Raw genomic sequence first — 16,266 nt, forward strand, 5'->3', positions numbered from 1 at the left:
AAGCTAGCGATTGGAGGGGTTTCCGGTTAGCAGCGCAGGGGAGGCGGCCGGGGCTAAAGACGAGGATTGGATTCTGATGGTGATTCTTATTATTTCAAAGAAGGGGTTGCGGTGTTAAGTGGGGAGTGAGGTTCCCTGACCTACGGCGCTGGAGAGGGGTGTGGGGAGAGATGCGAGACAGCTGGGGGGAGGGTTTGGGGGGGGCTCGCCCGTGTCCGCTCGCCCGCCCCCCTTTTGCACCCTTACCGTCCTCCATGGGGACGTAGATGTTGAGGTACAGACAGTCTTCGCTCTGGTTCTGCACGTATCCCGCCACAATCTCCAGGTTTTCGGTGAACCACACCGGGAGCATGATGCCCGGGAGCATGCCGTGGATGTTCTGGGGGCAGACAGGAGCGAAGGCGGTGGCGTTCCGCACCTCGGACCAGGAAGCGGGCGCCTCGGGGGGCTGGAAGCGTCTCTCGCCCACGGGCGGCGTGGCGTAGGGGATGCCCAGGTACTGCACCACGGGTCCGAGGATTTCGTTGTTGAGGTCCTTCTTGATCCCCCGCAGCTTGCCGTAGTTGGTGGGCACCACCGGGTACTTGTCCTCCGGCTTCTGCCCCGAGAGGGGCAAGGAGCGCAGCGCCAGGCCCAGGAGCCAGAAGAGGACTGCCGTGCCCGTGCGGAGATTCAGCACCCGCAGGACAAGCCTCGAAGGCGGGAGGAACATGGCGGACGCGGCGGTGGGGTGGCGGGCAACGGATTCTGGGAGGGCGGGCCGGGGGAAGGGAGAGGAAGGAGTGTCCTCGCGCGAGGAGCGGGCGAAGAGGAGGGAAGAGGAAAGAGGCGCGGGAGGCGAGCCGGGCGTCCGCCGGAGGAGCGGCAGCAGAAGAGGAGGAGATAAACACCAGGACAGCGGCCCGAGAGGAGAGGATTAGGAAGCCCGGAGGTCTTAGCGAGAATCGCAGGAGGGTTTTCCGGCAGAGGAAAGGCGTCTGTTGCGTTCCATCGTGGCCCGGGAGAGCGGGAAGCGTCCAGCCAGACTTGAGAAACGCACCTAGAGGTCAAGAGATGGGGGGGGGGAGAATCAAAGGGAGGGGTGAATAAGAGCCAAAAGGGGAGAAAAGGAAAGGAAACAGGCAGGAGGGGTGGAGAGAAAGAGAGAAAGAAAGGGGTTTTCAGAAAGAAGCCATCCTCCAATCATTCACCCCTCAAATAGTTTTCTTTGCCTAAAATGGACATACCATAGATTTAAAGCGTAGTTCACCCCTTTAAAAAAAAAAGGATTCTGGGAACTGTAGTTTTCTTTTGAGGGTGCTGGGAGTTATAGTTCCGGAAGGGGCGAACTACAGTTCCCAGGATTCTTGGAGGGGGGGAATGTGCTTTAAATGTACAGTACACACAGCTCCCATCCCCCAAACACCTTTACCTTCCCCCAAAGTACTGCCCACTCACCTCCAAAATCTTTTTTTTTTTTTTGCTTGGGAACCAATCTGCATATTGACATTATGTAGATTATGCATGATTACGTAACAATGCGTCACGCGCTTCACACTTCCTGCGAAGAGGGAGTTGAGGACAAAAACGGAAAGGGGAGATTGGGGATTTGTGGAGTGGGGGGGGAGAGAACAGGTGTACCCTGGCTCACCCCAGGCACCTCCGTTCCCTTAAGGGAAAACAAGTCCATTTGGTTAGAAACATCTCCTCTGCCTCCTTGCACAACTATTCTATTAACCACACTTCCATTTTTCGCCTTCCGTTGGGAGTGATGGACCACAAAACCAAATGCAACATGAGAACGTAAGGATGAGGTGGCGGCCCATCTAGGCCGGCGTCCTGTTCTCACAGCGGCCAACCAAATGCCCATTCTGGGAAACCCACGAGCAGGATTCGAACACAAGACTCGCTCTCCCGCTCCTGAGGTTCCCCACAACTGGGATTCAGAACTATTTATTGCCTCCAACCACGGAGGCAGAACACAGCAGGCAAACCAGCCCTCCACAAATAGGTCCAATCTTCTTTCAAAGCCATCCCAGTTGGTGGCCTCCTGTGGCAGAGAGTTCCACCGTCTAACTACATGCTGAAGGACTTCCTATTATCCGTCCCAAATAGCCCGACCCTCGGCTTCTCTGAACGTCCGCTGGTTCCAGCATTACAAGGGAGGAGACCCAACAGATTCAAGGGATCCGACCAGGAAGAAGTTTTTGACGGCAGGAGCTGTTCGACAGTGGAACAGACTGCCACAAGAATTGATGGACTCTCCTTCCTTGGAGATTTATAAGTAAAGGTCGGACGGCCATCTGTCAGGGATGCTGAGATTCCTGCATAGGGGGAACCTTCTGATTCAAAGAATTGTAGAATCGTAGGGACCCCACGAGTCATCTAGTCCAGCCCCTTGCAATGAAGGAATCTCAGCTAAAATCTCCAGGACACATGGCCATCCAACCTCTGTTTAAAAACCTTCAAGGAAGGACAGACAACTTTGGCCACAGGTAATCCTCATGGGTGGACGCGGGTGGCGCTGTGAGTTAAACCACAGAGCCTAGGACTTGCCAATCAGAAGGTCGGCGGTTCGAATCCCCGCGACGGGGTGAGCTCCCGTTGCTCGGTCCCAGCTCCTGCCAACCTAGCAGTTCGAAAGCACGCCAGTGCAAGTAGATAAATAGGTACCGCTCCGGCGGGAAGGTAAACGGCGTTTCCGTGCACTGCTCTGCTTCGCCAGAAGCGGCTTAGTCCTGCTGGCCACATGACCCGGAAGCTGTACGCCGGCTCCCTTGGCCAATAAAGCGAGATGAGCGCCGCAACCCCAGAGTCAGTCACGACTGCACCTAATGGTCAGGGGTCCCTTTACCTTTACCTTTTTAATCCTCAAGGACTTTCCTGGACATGCCCTCCTTCAGTTCTGATTTCTTCCCAAACCAGGTGTGCTTTTGCGTGACCACACGCAGGTAAGCAGCCATTCTGGGTTGGGGCCACAAACACGCCATCCCTTGAACCTCCACCCTGGGCAGATCGGAGCGCAGATCATTTCCCACGCCGAAACCGATCCCCGCGGGATTCTGCGCTGCGCTGGGAGAAGTGGCGTCCTCTCCCCCGCCTCCCCTTTTCCAACCGTACCAATTCTCCCCGGTGGATTCTACCAGGTCTTTAATTAAATAAAACTGGAGTTTTTTGTTTATCATTCACAATGTGGCAATTAGAGGCAGGAACGTGTAATTAGTACCAAATTGCGTCTGGGAGAATCCAAAAGGCCCAGAGAGAAAGTGGGGGGTGCTGGGAGCACATGCCAGAACCCGACGCCATCAGAACAGCCGACGGACAGACAGACGGACGCTTCGACGCAGGGGAAGTCGAGGCAGCTGCTGCGGCGCAGAAGCTTGACACCAGCCTTCTCCAGGCTTGGTGCTGTTGCAGGAATTTATGTATAGGTCAGGGGGGGGGTTGCCCCTCCAGCAGATATCAGGCACATGCAGCCCAGTACCAAAACCAGCACAATCGCTTTTGTGACTTTTGTGATTTGTCCCCACAAAACACTTCATCACAGTTTCTTCCTATCTATTCAAAGGGCCTCTGCTGCACGATACCAAATGTAAGAATTCACTGATCAATGTATCTCTGTACTGGCTCACTGGGAAAACTTCAGAAATTCATATAGACAGGTGAGCTCAGCTCCTCAGCAGCCCCTCTGCCTGAGTGATAATCCCTGGCATCCTGATATCTGAGTGCCAGACAGGTAGCCATTCCAGAAAGAACAAACCCAGATGAAGACAAAAGGGTGGGATGAACTTGGCTGGGAAACAGGGAAATGTAAATATCTCTTTTGTTACACTTGATGGGTGTTTGGTGGAGGGCAAGGAGAACCATGGGGCAGGGTCCAGGATGCTCAGATTACGGCCATCAGACCTCCCCTTTCATGATGTAACCGTGATGTACGAGTGATGTAGTTTGGGGGGTGTAACATAGGGATGAGCAGCTAATAAAAGTTTGGGTTCTCTTTTGTTCGGGGCTTCCATCTTGTTCCACCTGGTGGCAGGTGGGCGTCCTGTCGCGACAGTCTTCAATCAAGACCAAGCCTACTGGCTGATCGCCGAAGAATTGATGCTTTTGAATTCTGGTGCTGGAGGAGACTCTTGAGAGTCCCATGGACTGCAAGAAGATCAAACCTATCCATTCTGAAGGAAATCAGCCCTGAGTGCTCACTGGAAGGACAGATCCTGAAGCTGAGGCTCCAAGACTTTGGCCACCTCATGAGAAGAGAAGACTCCCTGGAAAAGATCCTGATGTTGGGAAAGATGGAGGGCACAAGGAGAAGGGGACAACAGAAGACAAGATGGTTGGACAATGTTCTCGAAGCTACCAGCATGAGTTTGACCAAACTGCGGGAGGCAGTGGAAGACAGGAGTGCCTGGTGTGCTCTGGTCCAAGGGGTCACGAAGAGGCGGACACGACTAAACGACTAAACAACAACAACTGGCTGCTGTTTTGCTCTGGTGTTCCTGGCTGGGGTCCTTGTTTTATGTCCAAGGGAGCCCGTTAACAGTTCCCAGCAGGCTGGGACTACAACTCGCATGACCCTCTGGGAGGCTGATGAGAGCATAGCGGGGATGTTGAGAATTGCGTTCCTGAGTATCTGGAGGGTGCTGCCAAGCTTGCAGTGCTTCGACGGAGGGGTCAGGGTGGCCACAGGGAGGAATGGGTGGGCTCCTGGCGGAGGCTTGTTGTGGATGGGACCAGGGCAGAGGGCTACAGCCAGATTTACGTATAAGCTAAACAAGCTATAGCTTAGGGCCCCACTCTCTTGGGGGCCCGAAAAAAAATTAAAGGGGAAAAAAACTGGATGTACATTTCCAAAATATAAGATAAAAAACAAATAAAATAAAACCTACATACAGCAACGGACACAGGTGGTGCTGTGGGTTAAACCACAGACCCTAGGACTTGCCGATCAGAAGGTCGGCGGTTCGAATCCCCACAACGGGGTGAGCTCCCGTTGCTCGGTCCCTGCTCCTGCCAACCTAGCAGTTCAAAAGCACGTCAAAGTGCAAGTAGATAAATAGGTACCGCTCCGGCGGGAAGGTAAACGGCGTTTCTGTGCGCTGCTCTGGTTTGCCAGAAGCAGCTTAGTCCTGCTGGCCACATGACCCGGAAGCTGTACGCCGGCTCCCTCGGCCAGTAAAGCGAGATGAGCGCCGCAACCCCAGAGTCAGCCACGGCTGGACCTAATGGTCAGGGGTCCCCTTTACCCTTTTTACAGACAGCAACAGTGTTTTGTGTTGTGTAGGCTCCTAGGATGTACGTCATGGGCCGCACCTGCTCCCTAAAATATCACAGGTTTGCTCCTTTCTATATATAGGGTACCTACATTCTGCATGGACTGGTTGCATGGCAACATGCGCAAATGGCTTGAGATACCTATTAGGTCCATAAATGACCATACAGTGGACGCTCGGGTTATGAACGTGATCCGCGCGGGATGCACATTCACAACCTGCAGTGTTCGCAACCCGCACCTGCGCACGTGCAGGTTGCGATTCGACGCTTCTGCACATGTGCAAAACGCGGTTTAGGGCTTCTGCGCATGCGCGGCTGCCGAAACCCAGAAGTAACCCGTTCCGGTACTTCCAGGTTTCGGCGGTCCACAACCTGATAAACAACCTGAAGTGGCTGTAACCTGAGGTATGACTGTATAGCATATATTCAACACTAAAAAAACCAGCGACAATTTGCTGTTGACAAAGGACAGCTGGACATTTAAAGGGCCCCATTACCTTCAGTAGCTGAGGGCCTCATCAAACCTAAATCCGGCCCTGGGCAGGGCGAATGGGTGGCGATTCCAATTTTGAGAGACAAAGAGAATTCTATGATTCCACGATTCCACGTTCTTTCTATCCAAAGGGGCGAATGTCAAAGAGTGAGTTGGCAGTGTGAAGCAGCAGCAAAAACAGCTAACGCTATTCCAGGCTGCATCAGTCTCGATTGAAGGAATAATAATAATAATAATAATAATAATAATAATAATAATAATTTATTATTTGTACCCCGCCCATCTGGCTGGGTTTCCCCAGTCACAAAGACCAAAAATAAACTAAGATATAACACATTAAAAACTTCCCTGAACAGGGCTGCCTGTTCTGCCTTGGCCAGACCACAACTGGAGTCCTGGATCCATTTCTGGCTGCCACAGTTTAAGAAGGATGTGGGCAAGCAAGAGGGTGTGCAGAGGAGGGTGACCAAAATGATTTTTTTCTTTTATTTACTCAACTTACGCACCGCCCTATACCCGGAGGTCTCATGTCGGTTCACAACAAGAGCACAACATATAAAATCAAACCAAAAACAATAAACCAATTTAAACCCCCCCCAAAAAAGAACCATATTCTAAAAGTGTGTTGGATGTCAAGAAGATCAACCAAAGGCCTGGAGAAAAAGGAACGTTTTTGCCTGATGCCTAAAGCTGTATAACGAAGGCACCAGGCAAACTTTCCTGGAGAGAGCATTCCACAAACGGGGAGCCACTGCAGAGAAGGCCCCGTTCTCGTGTTGCTACCCTCCTGACAACTCGAGGAGGAGGAACACAAAGAAGGGCCTCAGAAGATGATCTCAGGGTCCGGGCAGGTTATTATGGGAAGAGGAGGTCCTTGAGCTATTGTGGTCCTGAGCCGTTTAAGGCTTTATAGGTCAAAACCAGCACTTTGAATTGGACCCGGAAACTAATTGGTAGCCAGTGCAGTTGGACCAGGATCGGTGAAATACGCTTAAACTGTCTTGCTCTGGTGAGCAACCTGGCTGCTGAATTCTGCACTAACTGAAGTTTCCAAAGGCAGCCCTATGTAGAACACATTGCAGTCATCTAACTTTGAGGTTACCAGAGCACAGACAACAGTAGTCAGACTATCCTCCCCCAGGGCCAGGGCCTTCTCAGTGGTGGCTCCGACCTGGTGGAATGCTCTGTCCCAGGAGACCAGGGCCCTGCAGGATTTAACCTCCTTCCGCCAGGCCTTTAAGACAGAGCTATTCCGCCTGGCTTTTAATTTGAATTCAGCCTGATCTTTTGTTTTCCCTTCTCTTCCCTCCCTCTCCCCTTTATGAAGATTACCTGCTCTGAGACCCCAAAGCTAATTCTCCCCTGGCCTTTTCACTGGCCAAGTAGGACTAATTCAGCCAGCTAGCCCTGGTGATTATCTAACATTTATTAGATGGATTTTCCCTAAATTGATTTCTGAACTTTGAATTTTATTGTTATTCATGTTTTTAGACTGTATTTTATGCTGCTTTTACAATTAAGTGTTTTAAATTTGTTGTTAGCCGCCCTGAGCCCAGTTTCTGAACCAGGAAGGGCGGGGTATAAATAAAAATTTATTCTTCTTCTTCTTCTTATCATCCCTGTTCAGATAGGGGTGTAGCTGGGCCACTGGCCGAAGCTGATGGAAAGCACTGAGTCTGGAAACTGAGCCTGATGAGGAACGGTTGAAGTAACTGGGTATGTTTAGCCTGGGAAAACGGAGACTGAGAGGAGATAGGTAAAGGTAAAGGTAAAGGGACCCCTGACCATTAGGTCCAGTCGCGGCTGACTCTGGGGTTGCGGCGCTCATCTCGCTTTACTGGCCGAGGGAGCCGGTGTACAGCTTCCGGGTCATGTGGCCAGCAGGACTAAGCCGCTTCTGACGAAACCAGAGCAGCGCACGGAAACGCCGTTTACCTTCCCGCCGGAGTGGTACCTATTTATCTACTTGCACTTTGACGTGCTTTTGAACTGCTAGGTTGGCAGGAGCAGGGACTGAGCAAGGGAGCTCACTCCGTCGCGGGGATTCGAACCGCCGACCTTCTGATCGGCAAGCCCTAGGCTCTGTGGTTTAACCCACAGCGCCAAAATATGTCACCAAATATCTCATGGCTGTCATAAGGAAGATGGAGCAAGCTTGCGTTCTCCTGCTCCATAGGGCCGGACCCGAGTCGATTCGAATGATTAAGCAAGGAGATCCCGACAGAACAGGAGGAAGGACTTTCTGACCGTAATGGAGCAGTCTCCCTTGGGTTCTCCTTCGCTAGAGGCTTTTAAACAGAAGTCACGTGGCCGTCTGTCATGGATGCTTTTGCTGGGATTCCTGCATTTTCAGTGGGTTGGACTAGATGACCCCTGGGAACCTCCCCATTCTAGAATTCTACAATTCACTTATTGGTTTTCGCCTCGTCAGCAGCGTGGAAACAAAGGCATCATCGGTGGATTCAAACGATTCCCCCTCCCCGCGAAAAAACACATCAAGACACTTCATCCCCACTGCACAACCAGCATGATTATGAAGAATAACCGGGCAAATTATAACAATACCAACCTTTCTGCATTTCGAAAGCACTATATAAATGCTAATTATTACTGCTAATTATTACTATTCGCCTTTTAGAGCCACTGACTACCTGACCAGCTCGCCTTTGCCAGAGGCACCTTGGTCCAACCAGCTCCCTTCCCATGAGAAAGCCTCCAGTGCTTGATGAGAGGCAGTGTGGCGTAGTGGTTAGAGCGCTCGACTGGGGCATGGGGCAGACCAGGGGTGAAGTCTCCCTACTTCGACATGGCCTAGGACTCACGTACCTACGGGACTGCCTCTCCTGGTATGCCCCGTGGAGAGGTCCACAAATGACAACACTTTGGAGGTCCCAGGTCACAAGGTGGTGAGATTGGTCTCAACTAGGGCCAGGGCCTTTTCAGTACTGGCCCCGACTTGGTGGAACACTCTGTCCCAAGAGACCAGGGCCCTGCGGGACTTGACATCTTTCCACAGGGCCTGCAAGACAGAGCTGTTCCGCCTGGCCTTTGGTTTGGACTCGGTCTGACCCTTATGTTTCCCGCCGCTTATGGTCTTGATCTATGGGCTGCTTTTAAAATGAGGCTGCATTTTAAAATGCATTTTAACCTGTATTTTCAATTGGTGGTTTTTTCCCTCTATTATGTTTTTACTGTAATTTTACTGGTGTTAGCCGCCCTGAGCCCAGCTCTGGCCGGGGAGGGCGGGGTATAAATAATACCGTATTTTTCGTCCCATAGGACGCTCCGTCCCATAGGACGCACCTAGTTTTTTGGGGGGGAAATAAAGGAAAATTTATTTTTCTTTATTTCCCCCCCAAAACCAGGTCGGGGAAACCGAACCAGGTCGAGGAACAGCGTGATGGCGGCGCTGCGCCTCCCTGCTGTCCCCCGAGCTTGTGGGGCTGGCCGATCTCTGCCCGGCGCGCGGGGCGCTCTGCTTCAGGGCGCCCCTCGGGCCGGGCGGCAGGCTGCTATCCACAGCGAGGGGAGCCCTGTGGGGAACTCCTGCAGGGCTGCCTAGGCTGCGGATGTCTTCCTGAAGCCTGGAGAGCGAGAGGGGTCGGTGCGCACCGACGCCTCTCACTCTCCAAGCTTCAGCGAAAGCCTGCATTCGCCCCATAAGACGCACCCAGATTTCCCCTTCATTTTTGGAGGGGGAAAAGTGCGTCCTATAGGGCGAAAAATGCGGTATTTGTTGTTGTTCTTGTTGTTACTATTACTTGGCTATGAATCTGTGCCCAACACTTCCACTCTCTTAGCCTAGTCTACCTCACAGGGTAGCAGAGACATCACCTTGCCAACAAAGGTCCGAATAGTTAAAGCCATGGTTTTCCCAGTAGTGATGTATGGAAGTGAGAGCTGGACCATAAAGAAGGCTGATGGCCGAAGAATGGATGCTTTTGAATTCTGGTGCTGGAGGAGACTCTGGAGAGTCCCATGGACTGCAAGAAGATCAGACCTCTCCATTCGGAAGGAAATCAGCCCTGAGTGCTCACTGGAAGGACAGATCCTGAAGCTGAGGCTCCAATACTCTGGCCACCTCATGAGAAGCGAAGACTCCCTGGAAAAGACCCTGATGCTGGGAAAGATGGAGGGCGCAAGGAGAAGGGGACGACGGAGGACGAGATGGTGGGATAGTGTTCTCGAAGATGCCAGCATGAGTTTGACCAAACTGCGGGAGGCAGTGGAAGACAGGAGGGCCTGGCGTGCTCTGGTCCAGGGGGTCACAAAGAGTGGGACACGACTAAACAAGAACAACCTCACAGGGCCGTTGTAATGAGGGAGGGGAGAACCCTGCCTGGGCCGCCTTGAGATCCTCAGAGGGAAAAGGTGGGATATAAATGCAATACATACATAATTGTAATAATATTATTTCTTACATGCGTTAGCCAAATCCCAGCCGCTGATGCCTTCCAGCTGTTTGGGACTACAGCACCCAGCCAGTGTAATCGTCGGGCTGATGGAAGCTTGGCTGCGCTGACACGGTTGAGATAGAGGCCCGTTTTATTTTATTTCTTTATTAAATTTCTGTTCTCGCCCTCCCTCCCTCCCTCCCAAAGGAGCCCAGGGCAACGCTGTACCTATTTATCTATTTAGGCAAATTCGCATCCCGCTTAAACGTAGCCGTCTCTGGAAAAAACTCAGGGCAATGAAAATAAAAACAAGCTGAAACTGTGAAACCAGAATTCAACTAAAAAGCTTGCTGGATTTATTTTTTATTTTTAAAACAGAATTCACTAAGCGCCGGAGGTTCAGCTGTCTGAACGCTCTCTGCCTCTGTGGATTGAGGCAGAAATGTTCCCGAATCCCAGTTGCCGGAACCCACAAGAGGGGAGAGCGGGTCTTGTGTTCGAATCCTGAAGGCGGGTTTCCTACGATGGGCACCCGGTTGGCCACTGCGAGGACAGAATGCTGGACTAAGATAAGCCTGATCCATAAGGCTCTGCTTACGATCTTAATTTCTAGAGAAGCGTTCCGGTAGCAGTCTTTACCCCCAAACGACCGTGAGATATTAAGCCATCTGACATATTAAGCCCACCACAATACACAGGAACCTCAGAAGCAGGGTTAGAAACTCAGATGTATAATCTAGGCCGCAAATGGCTCCTAAAACCAAGCTTACAGTCGCCATTTTGGGGGCCAGGAGGCAGTAAAGTCTTGTTTTTTCAAACGATGGACTGGCCGTGATTGATTCTTGCTTCTGGAGTGGCTGGGGAAACCCAGCCAGATGGGGTGGTGCAAATAATAAATTATTATTATTATTATTATTATTATTATTATTATTATGGCTACCTCAAATGACAATGCTGAGCTAGGTTAGGAGCTTTGAGAACGTGAAGAAAAGTCTCTTGATCCAGGGACAGCCCACATACCATATTTTTTCGCCTATAAGACACCCCCGATTTTTGGGGCGACAACTAATAATAATAATAATAATAATAATAATAATAATAATAATAATTTATTATTTATACCCCGCCCATCTGGCTGAGTTTCCCCAGCCACTCTGGGCGGCTCCCAATCAAGTATTAAAAACAATACAGCATTAAATATTAAAAACTTCCCTAAACAGGGCTGCCTTAAGATGTCTTCTGAATGTCAGGTAATTGTTTATCTCTTTGACATCTGAAGGGAGGGCGTTCCACAGGGCGGGTGCCACTACCGAGAAGGTCCTCTGTCTGGTTCCCTGTAGCCTCACTTCTCGCAATGAGGGAACCGCCAGAAGGCCCTCGGAGCTGGACCTCAGCGTCCGGGCTGGAAGATGGGGGTGGAGATGCTCCTTCAGGTATACAGGACCGAGGCCGTTTAGGGCTTTAAAGGTCAGCACCAACACTTTGAATTGTGCTCGGAAACGTACTGGGAGCCAATGCAGATCTCTCAGGACCGGTGTTATGTGGTCTCAGGGGCTGCTCCCAGTCCCCAGTCTAGCTGCCGCATTCTGGATTAGTTACAGTTTCCGGGTCACCTTCAAAGGTAGCCCCACGTAGAGCGCATTGCAGTAGTCCAAGCGGGAGATAACCAGAGTATGCACCACTCTGGTGAGACAGTCTGCGGGCAGGGAGGGTCTCATCCTGCGTACCAGATGGAGCTGGTAGACAGCTGCCCTGGACACAGAATTAACCTCCGCCTCCATGGACAGCAGTGCGTCCAAAATGACTCCCAGGCTGCGCACCTGGTCCTTCAGGGTCACAGTTACCCCATTCAAGACCAATTGCCAGTCCACCCTCGACGCTATCCGTGTATATCTATCCGGCCCCTAATTTTTGACATTCGTTTTTAGGGGGGAAACTATCGTCTTATACATGGGAAAATACGGTATATATCGGCCCGTCCCTACCTCTTTTTCTTAAGGGCGAGGGCACCTTCTCAGGCTGCGCAGAAAAAGCGTTTTGGTTCTGTAAATTCGTTCCAATTGTGCAGAGAAAATATAGCTGATGGAATTCTACGGGACGGGGGTACGAGTGAGCGGAAACGGTCCAGATCCAAGGATCCGCAAGATGGTGGAGACGTCAGGATGGGCGCCCGGGGATCTTCACTTGGTCGCAGGTGGCCGATTTGTTGTTGAGTCGTTTAGCGGTGTCCGCCTCTTCGTGACCCCCTGGACCAGAGCACGCCAGGCCCTTCTGTCTTCCACTGCCTCCCGCAGTTTGGTCAAACTCATGCTGGTAGCTTTGAGAACACTGTCCCACCATCTCCTCCTCCATCCTCCCCTTCTCCTTGCGCCCTCCATCTTTCCCAACATCAGGGTCTTTTCCAGGGAGTCTTCTCTTCTCATGAGGTGGCCAAAGTCTTGGAGCCTCAGCTTCAGGATCTGTCCTTCCAGTGAGCACTCAGGGCTGATTTCCTTCCAAATGGAGAGGTTGGATCTTCTTGCAGTCCATGGGACTCTCAAGAGTCTCCTCCAGCACCAGAATTCAAAAGCATCCATTCTTCGGCGATCAGGACGTTCCTATTCTCAGCGGAGAGGGTATGGGGTTATGGGACCCCCGAGCCAAGGAGATCCAGTGAGGGGGAATACCAGGTAGCCTGACATCTGGCTGGTTGACAGGGGATCAAATACTTATTTCACTCATTATATAACGCACACCAATTTCTGACTTTTGTCTTCTGGGGTTTCTGGGGGTTTTTCCTGTTGTTATTCTGTCTCTCACAGCTACAGTAAACCTACCATTAAAATTATGGACTGGTCATTTCTTTGTCAGAGGGCAAACGGGCAAATTTAGCAGGAGATCAAATACTTCCCCCCCCCTCACTGTAACTATACAACCTTTAGAAGTCATCTGAAGACAGCCTTGTATGGGGAAGCTTTTTAACGTTTAACGTTTTATTATGTTTTTATGTATGTTAAGCTGCACATTATTAAATAGGAGATCCCTATTTTCTTCTTATTTTTTTGGAAATCGTTTTTATTTGACTATATATATATATATATATATATCAAATACATATACATAAAGAGAGATTTTTCTGAATCTCAAGACTTCGTCCCCTCCGTGGGTCCTATTGACAACATTTTCAACTCCACATTATTTCACAATCTATATTTTGAATCTATCCAGATTATCCATAGTACTTCTTACATGACAAGTGAGGTTAAAATCCTGCCAATTTATTCATCTGCTCATAGTGGGCTCCTAAATAAATTAAGAATTTCCCCCATTCTTTTTGTTATGGAAATGAAAATGGGGAAAACACATCTTTATAGTTGTTACACGTTGCAAATATTATGCCTGAATGTATCCTTTCGACTTGAAAGCGCAGGGAAGAAATCTAGCTTTATAAATTCGTAGAAAATCCATACTTTAACCAACTCTCCTCATTCCGAGACCATTTTAACCCTGAAAGAAAGGTGAATTTGGGCTCCACCTCCCTCCATGAACCAAGAAGCAGAAACAGGGCATCCCGCCATAATTCCCCAAGCGTGAGAGGGCATTCGCGGCCCCCCACCCAGGGAGTGACCAGGGGGCAACATTAGACATCCCCAGAGGCAGTTGAGCAAGTCAGGTGTTCTGAAAGCCCATCTCCAGACAAGTCCTGAGGGCAAGGAGATGTCAAGAGTTTTATTGTTCTTTGGGTGATGGGGACTTAAGAGGTGTTGGGAAAGGTGTCTGATAAAGTGACCTATACCTATTTATCTACTTGCACTTTTGACGTGCTTTTGAACGGCTAGGTTGGCAGGAGCAGGGACCGAGCAACGGGAGCTCACCCCGTCACGGGGATTTGAACCGCCGACCTTCTGATCGGCAAGTCCTAGGCTCAGTGGTTTAGACCACAACGCCACACAGGTGTAAACGTTCACAGCAGGAGCCATGGAAGGGATAGGGGGAAGTCCAGAGATTCAGAGGTATCTCTTTACATGGAGTTGTGCTTGTATTTGTTATAAATTTGTATATGTAAAACCGAATAAAAATATTTAAAAAAAAAATAATAAGACATTCTTGGTCAACCTCCTGCCCTTTGTCCAACCAGGGATGATTCTCATTTATCCAGTCTTAAACTCCACATCCAATTGCATTTATTTTTTTTCAGGCACCATGGTAATTCGCCAAAATTTAAGTGCAAATTTCTCCTAACTTGCACACGCGGTCATATGCATATTTTGCCCAATATACACATTTTTTCAAAGGCATTTCTGTAGGTCCTTTTCACCAACGCATGCAGTTGTGCCCATGCTTTACCCTAATGTATAGGAGTGCAACTTTGGATGAAGGAAACATAAGCTGCAAAAACCGGACAGCGTCAAATTAGTGAAGGGTGGCCAGATTTCCATTCCACCTCTCATTCCTGGAAATCAGAATCGGACCGAGTTTGCCTTTAAATGCAAATGAAATTGAGTTCCCCTCCCGCATTGCAACTCCTGGGGGCTGATGGGAATTGTAGTCCAAAACATTTTCTTGACCTGTTAAGATTGCATTGGTGGACTACCTTTTTCTCCCAGGAGTTCAATGTGGCATGGAACAACAACCTTGCGAGGTAGGGTAGGCTGAAAGAGGCAGCGACCGTAAAGAAAATGAAGGTACATTCTTTCACCTTTGGTGGACGTGCCCAAAGATTAAGGCTTTCTGGGAGATGATATATAATGAAATGAAAAAGGTATTTAAATATACCTTCCTGAAGAAACCAGAGGCCTTCCTCCTGGGCATTGTCGGCCAATTGGTGCCAAAGAAGGATAGAATTTTCTTTATGTATGCTACAACAGCAGCAAGAATACTTATTGCAAAGTATTGGAAGACACAAGAGCTACCCACCCTGGAAGAGTGGCAGATGAAGGTGATGGATTATATGGAATTGGCGGAAATGACTGGCAGAATCCGAGACTTGGGAGAAGAGTTGGTGGAAGAAGAAATTTAAAGACTATCTTCAGAAATATTGTAAAATTAATGAATGTTAAAATGATGTTTGGATTGGAAATAAGTGGCATTAGCAACAAAGTTAATAAGAATATGCAAAAATGATTTGATAAATGGATGAAAATATAGAGTTATAATATGTTAAGATATAGTTAAGATAAATGAAAGAGGGTAAGGATTTGCTGATTTGATTATTTAAATGGGAATACAAAAAGGGGAAGTGTGAGGGAGCCAAGGAAACAAGCTAATGAGTTTAAAGCTACAAAAACGGATTTGCTTTTAATTTTTTTGTATCTATTTGTTTTTTGTATTTTGTATTTTTATTTTTTTATTTTTCTTATGTATCTTTGTATGTTCTCTTTTTTGTATCTCTTTTTATTATATGACTTTTTGTTTTATTTCTGTAAAGCTATGTTTTTGTAAAACTTCAATAAATATCTTATTAAAAAAAAAATGAAAGAGGCAGCGACCGGCCACCCAGTAAATTTCATAGCCAAGTGGAAGGGGGGATTTGAACCCGGGTCTCTCCCTCGTCCGACCACACTGAGCCTCTTTCGACAGAAGGATGCTTTTGGGCGTCGTTCACCCACCCTTTCCCAACAGAGATCCTTTCATTAGCAATTAACATAAGGGGTCTACTCCATTGCAGCGGGTTCAGAGAAATATAAATAAAATAAATAAATAAATATAAATAAAATAAAATGCTGGTGAGGGTGTTCTGGGTTCAAGGGGATAGTCCAGCTGCCTCAAACTGCAGAGGCAGAGCACAGCCATCTGGGCAATAATAATAATAATAATAATAATAATAATAATAATAATTTTGTACCCCACCCATCTGGCTGGGTCTCCCCAGTTACTCTGGGCAGCTTCCAACAAATAGACATTAAAATGTCACACATTTAAAACTTCCCTGAACAGGGCTGCCTTCAGGTGTCTTATAAATGTCACGTACAGTGGTACCTTGGGTTACATACGTTTCAGGTTACATACGCTTCAGGTTACAGACTCTGCTGACACAGAAATAGTACCTCGGGTTAAGAACTTTGCTTCAGGATGAGAACAGAAATCATGCAGCAGTAGCAGGAGGCCCCATTAGCTAAAGTGGTGCTTCAGGTTAAGAAGTTTCAA

General features: G+C 49.0%; 1 protein-coding gene across 2 annotated transcripts in view; it reads right to left on the reverse strand.

Annotated features, from left to right (window-relative positions):
- The window catches only part of NLGN2 (neuroligin 2), a 44,723-nt gene extending 43,977 nt beyond the window's left edge, over positions 1 to 746 (reverse strand). For both annotated transcript variants that reach the window (XM_083580863.1, XM_083580862.1), the window contains exon 1: positions 247 to 746. In XM_083580863.1, coding sequence (XP_083436989.1) covers positions 247 to 712 — 466 coding nt within the window. In that variant the 5' untranslated portion in view covers positions 713 to 746. The remainder of the gene's footprint in view (positions 1 to 246) is intronic.
- Positions 747 to 16,266: the final 15,520 nt, after the last annotated feature.

Source organism: Podarcis filfolensis (genome assembly GCF_964270895.1).
Source record: "Podarcis filfolensis genome assembly, chromosome: 13".
In the NCBI taxonomy this organism is placed as follows: domain Eukaryota; kingdom Metazoa; phylum Chordata; class Lepidosauria; order Squamata; family Lacertidae; genus Podarcis; species Podarcis filfolensis.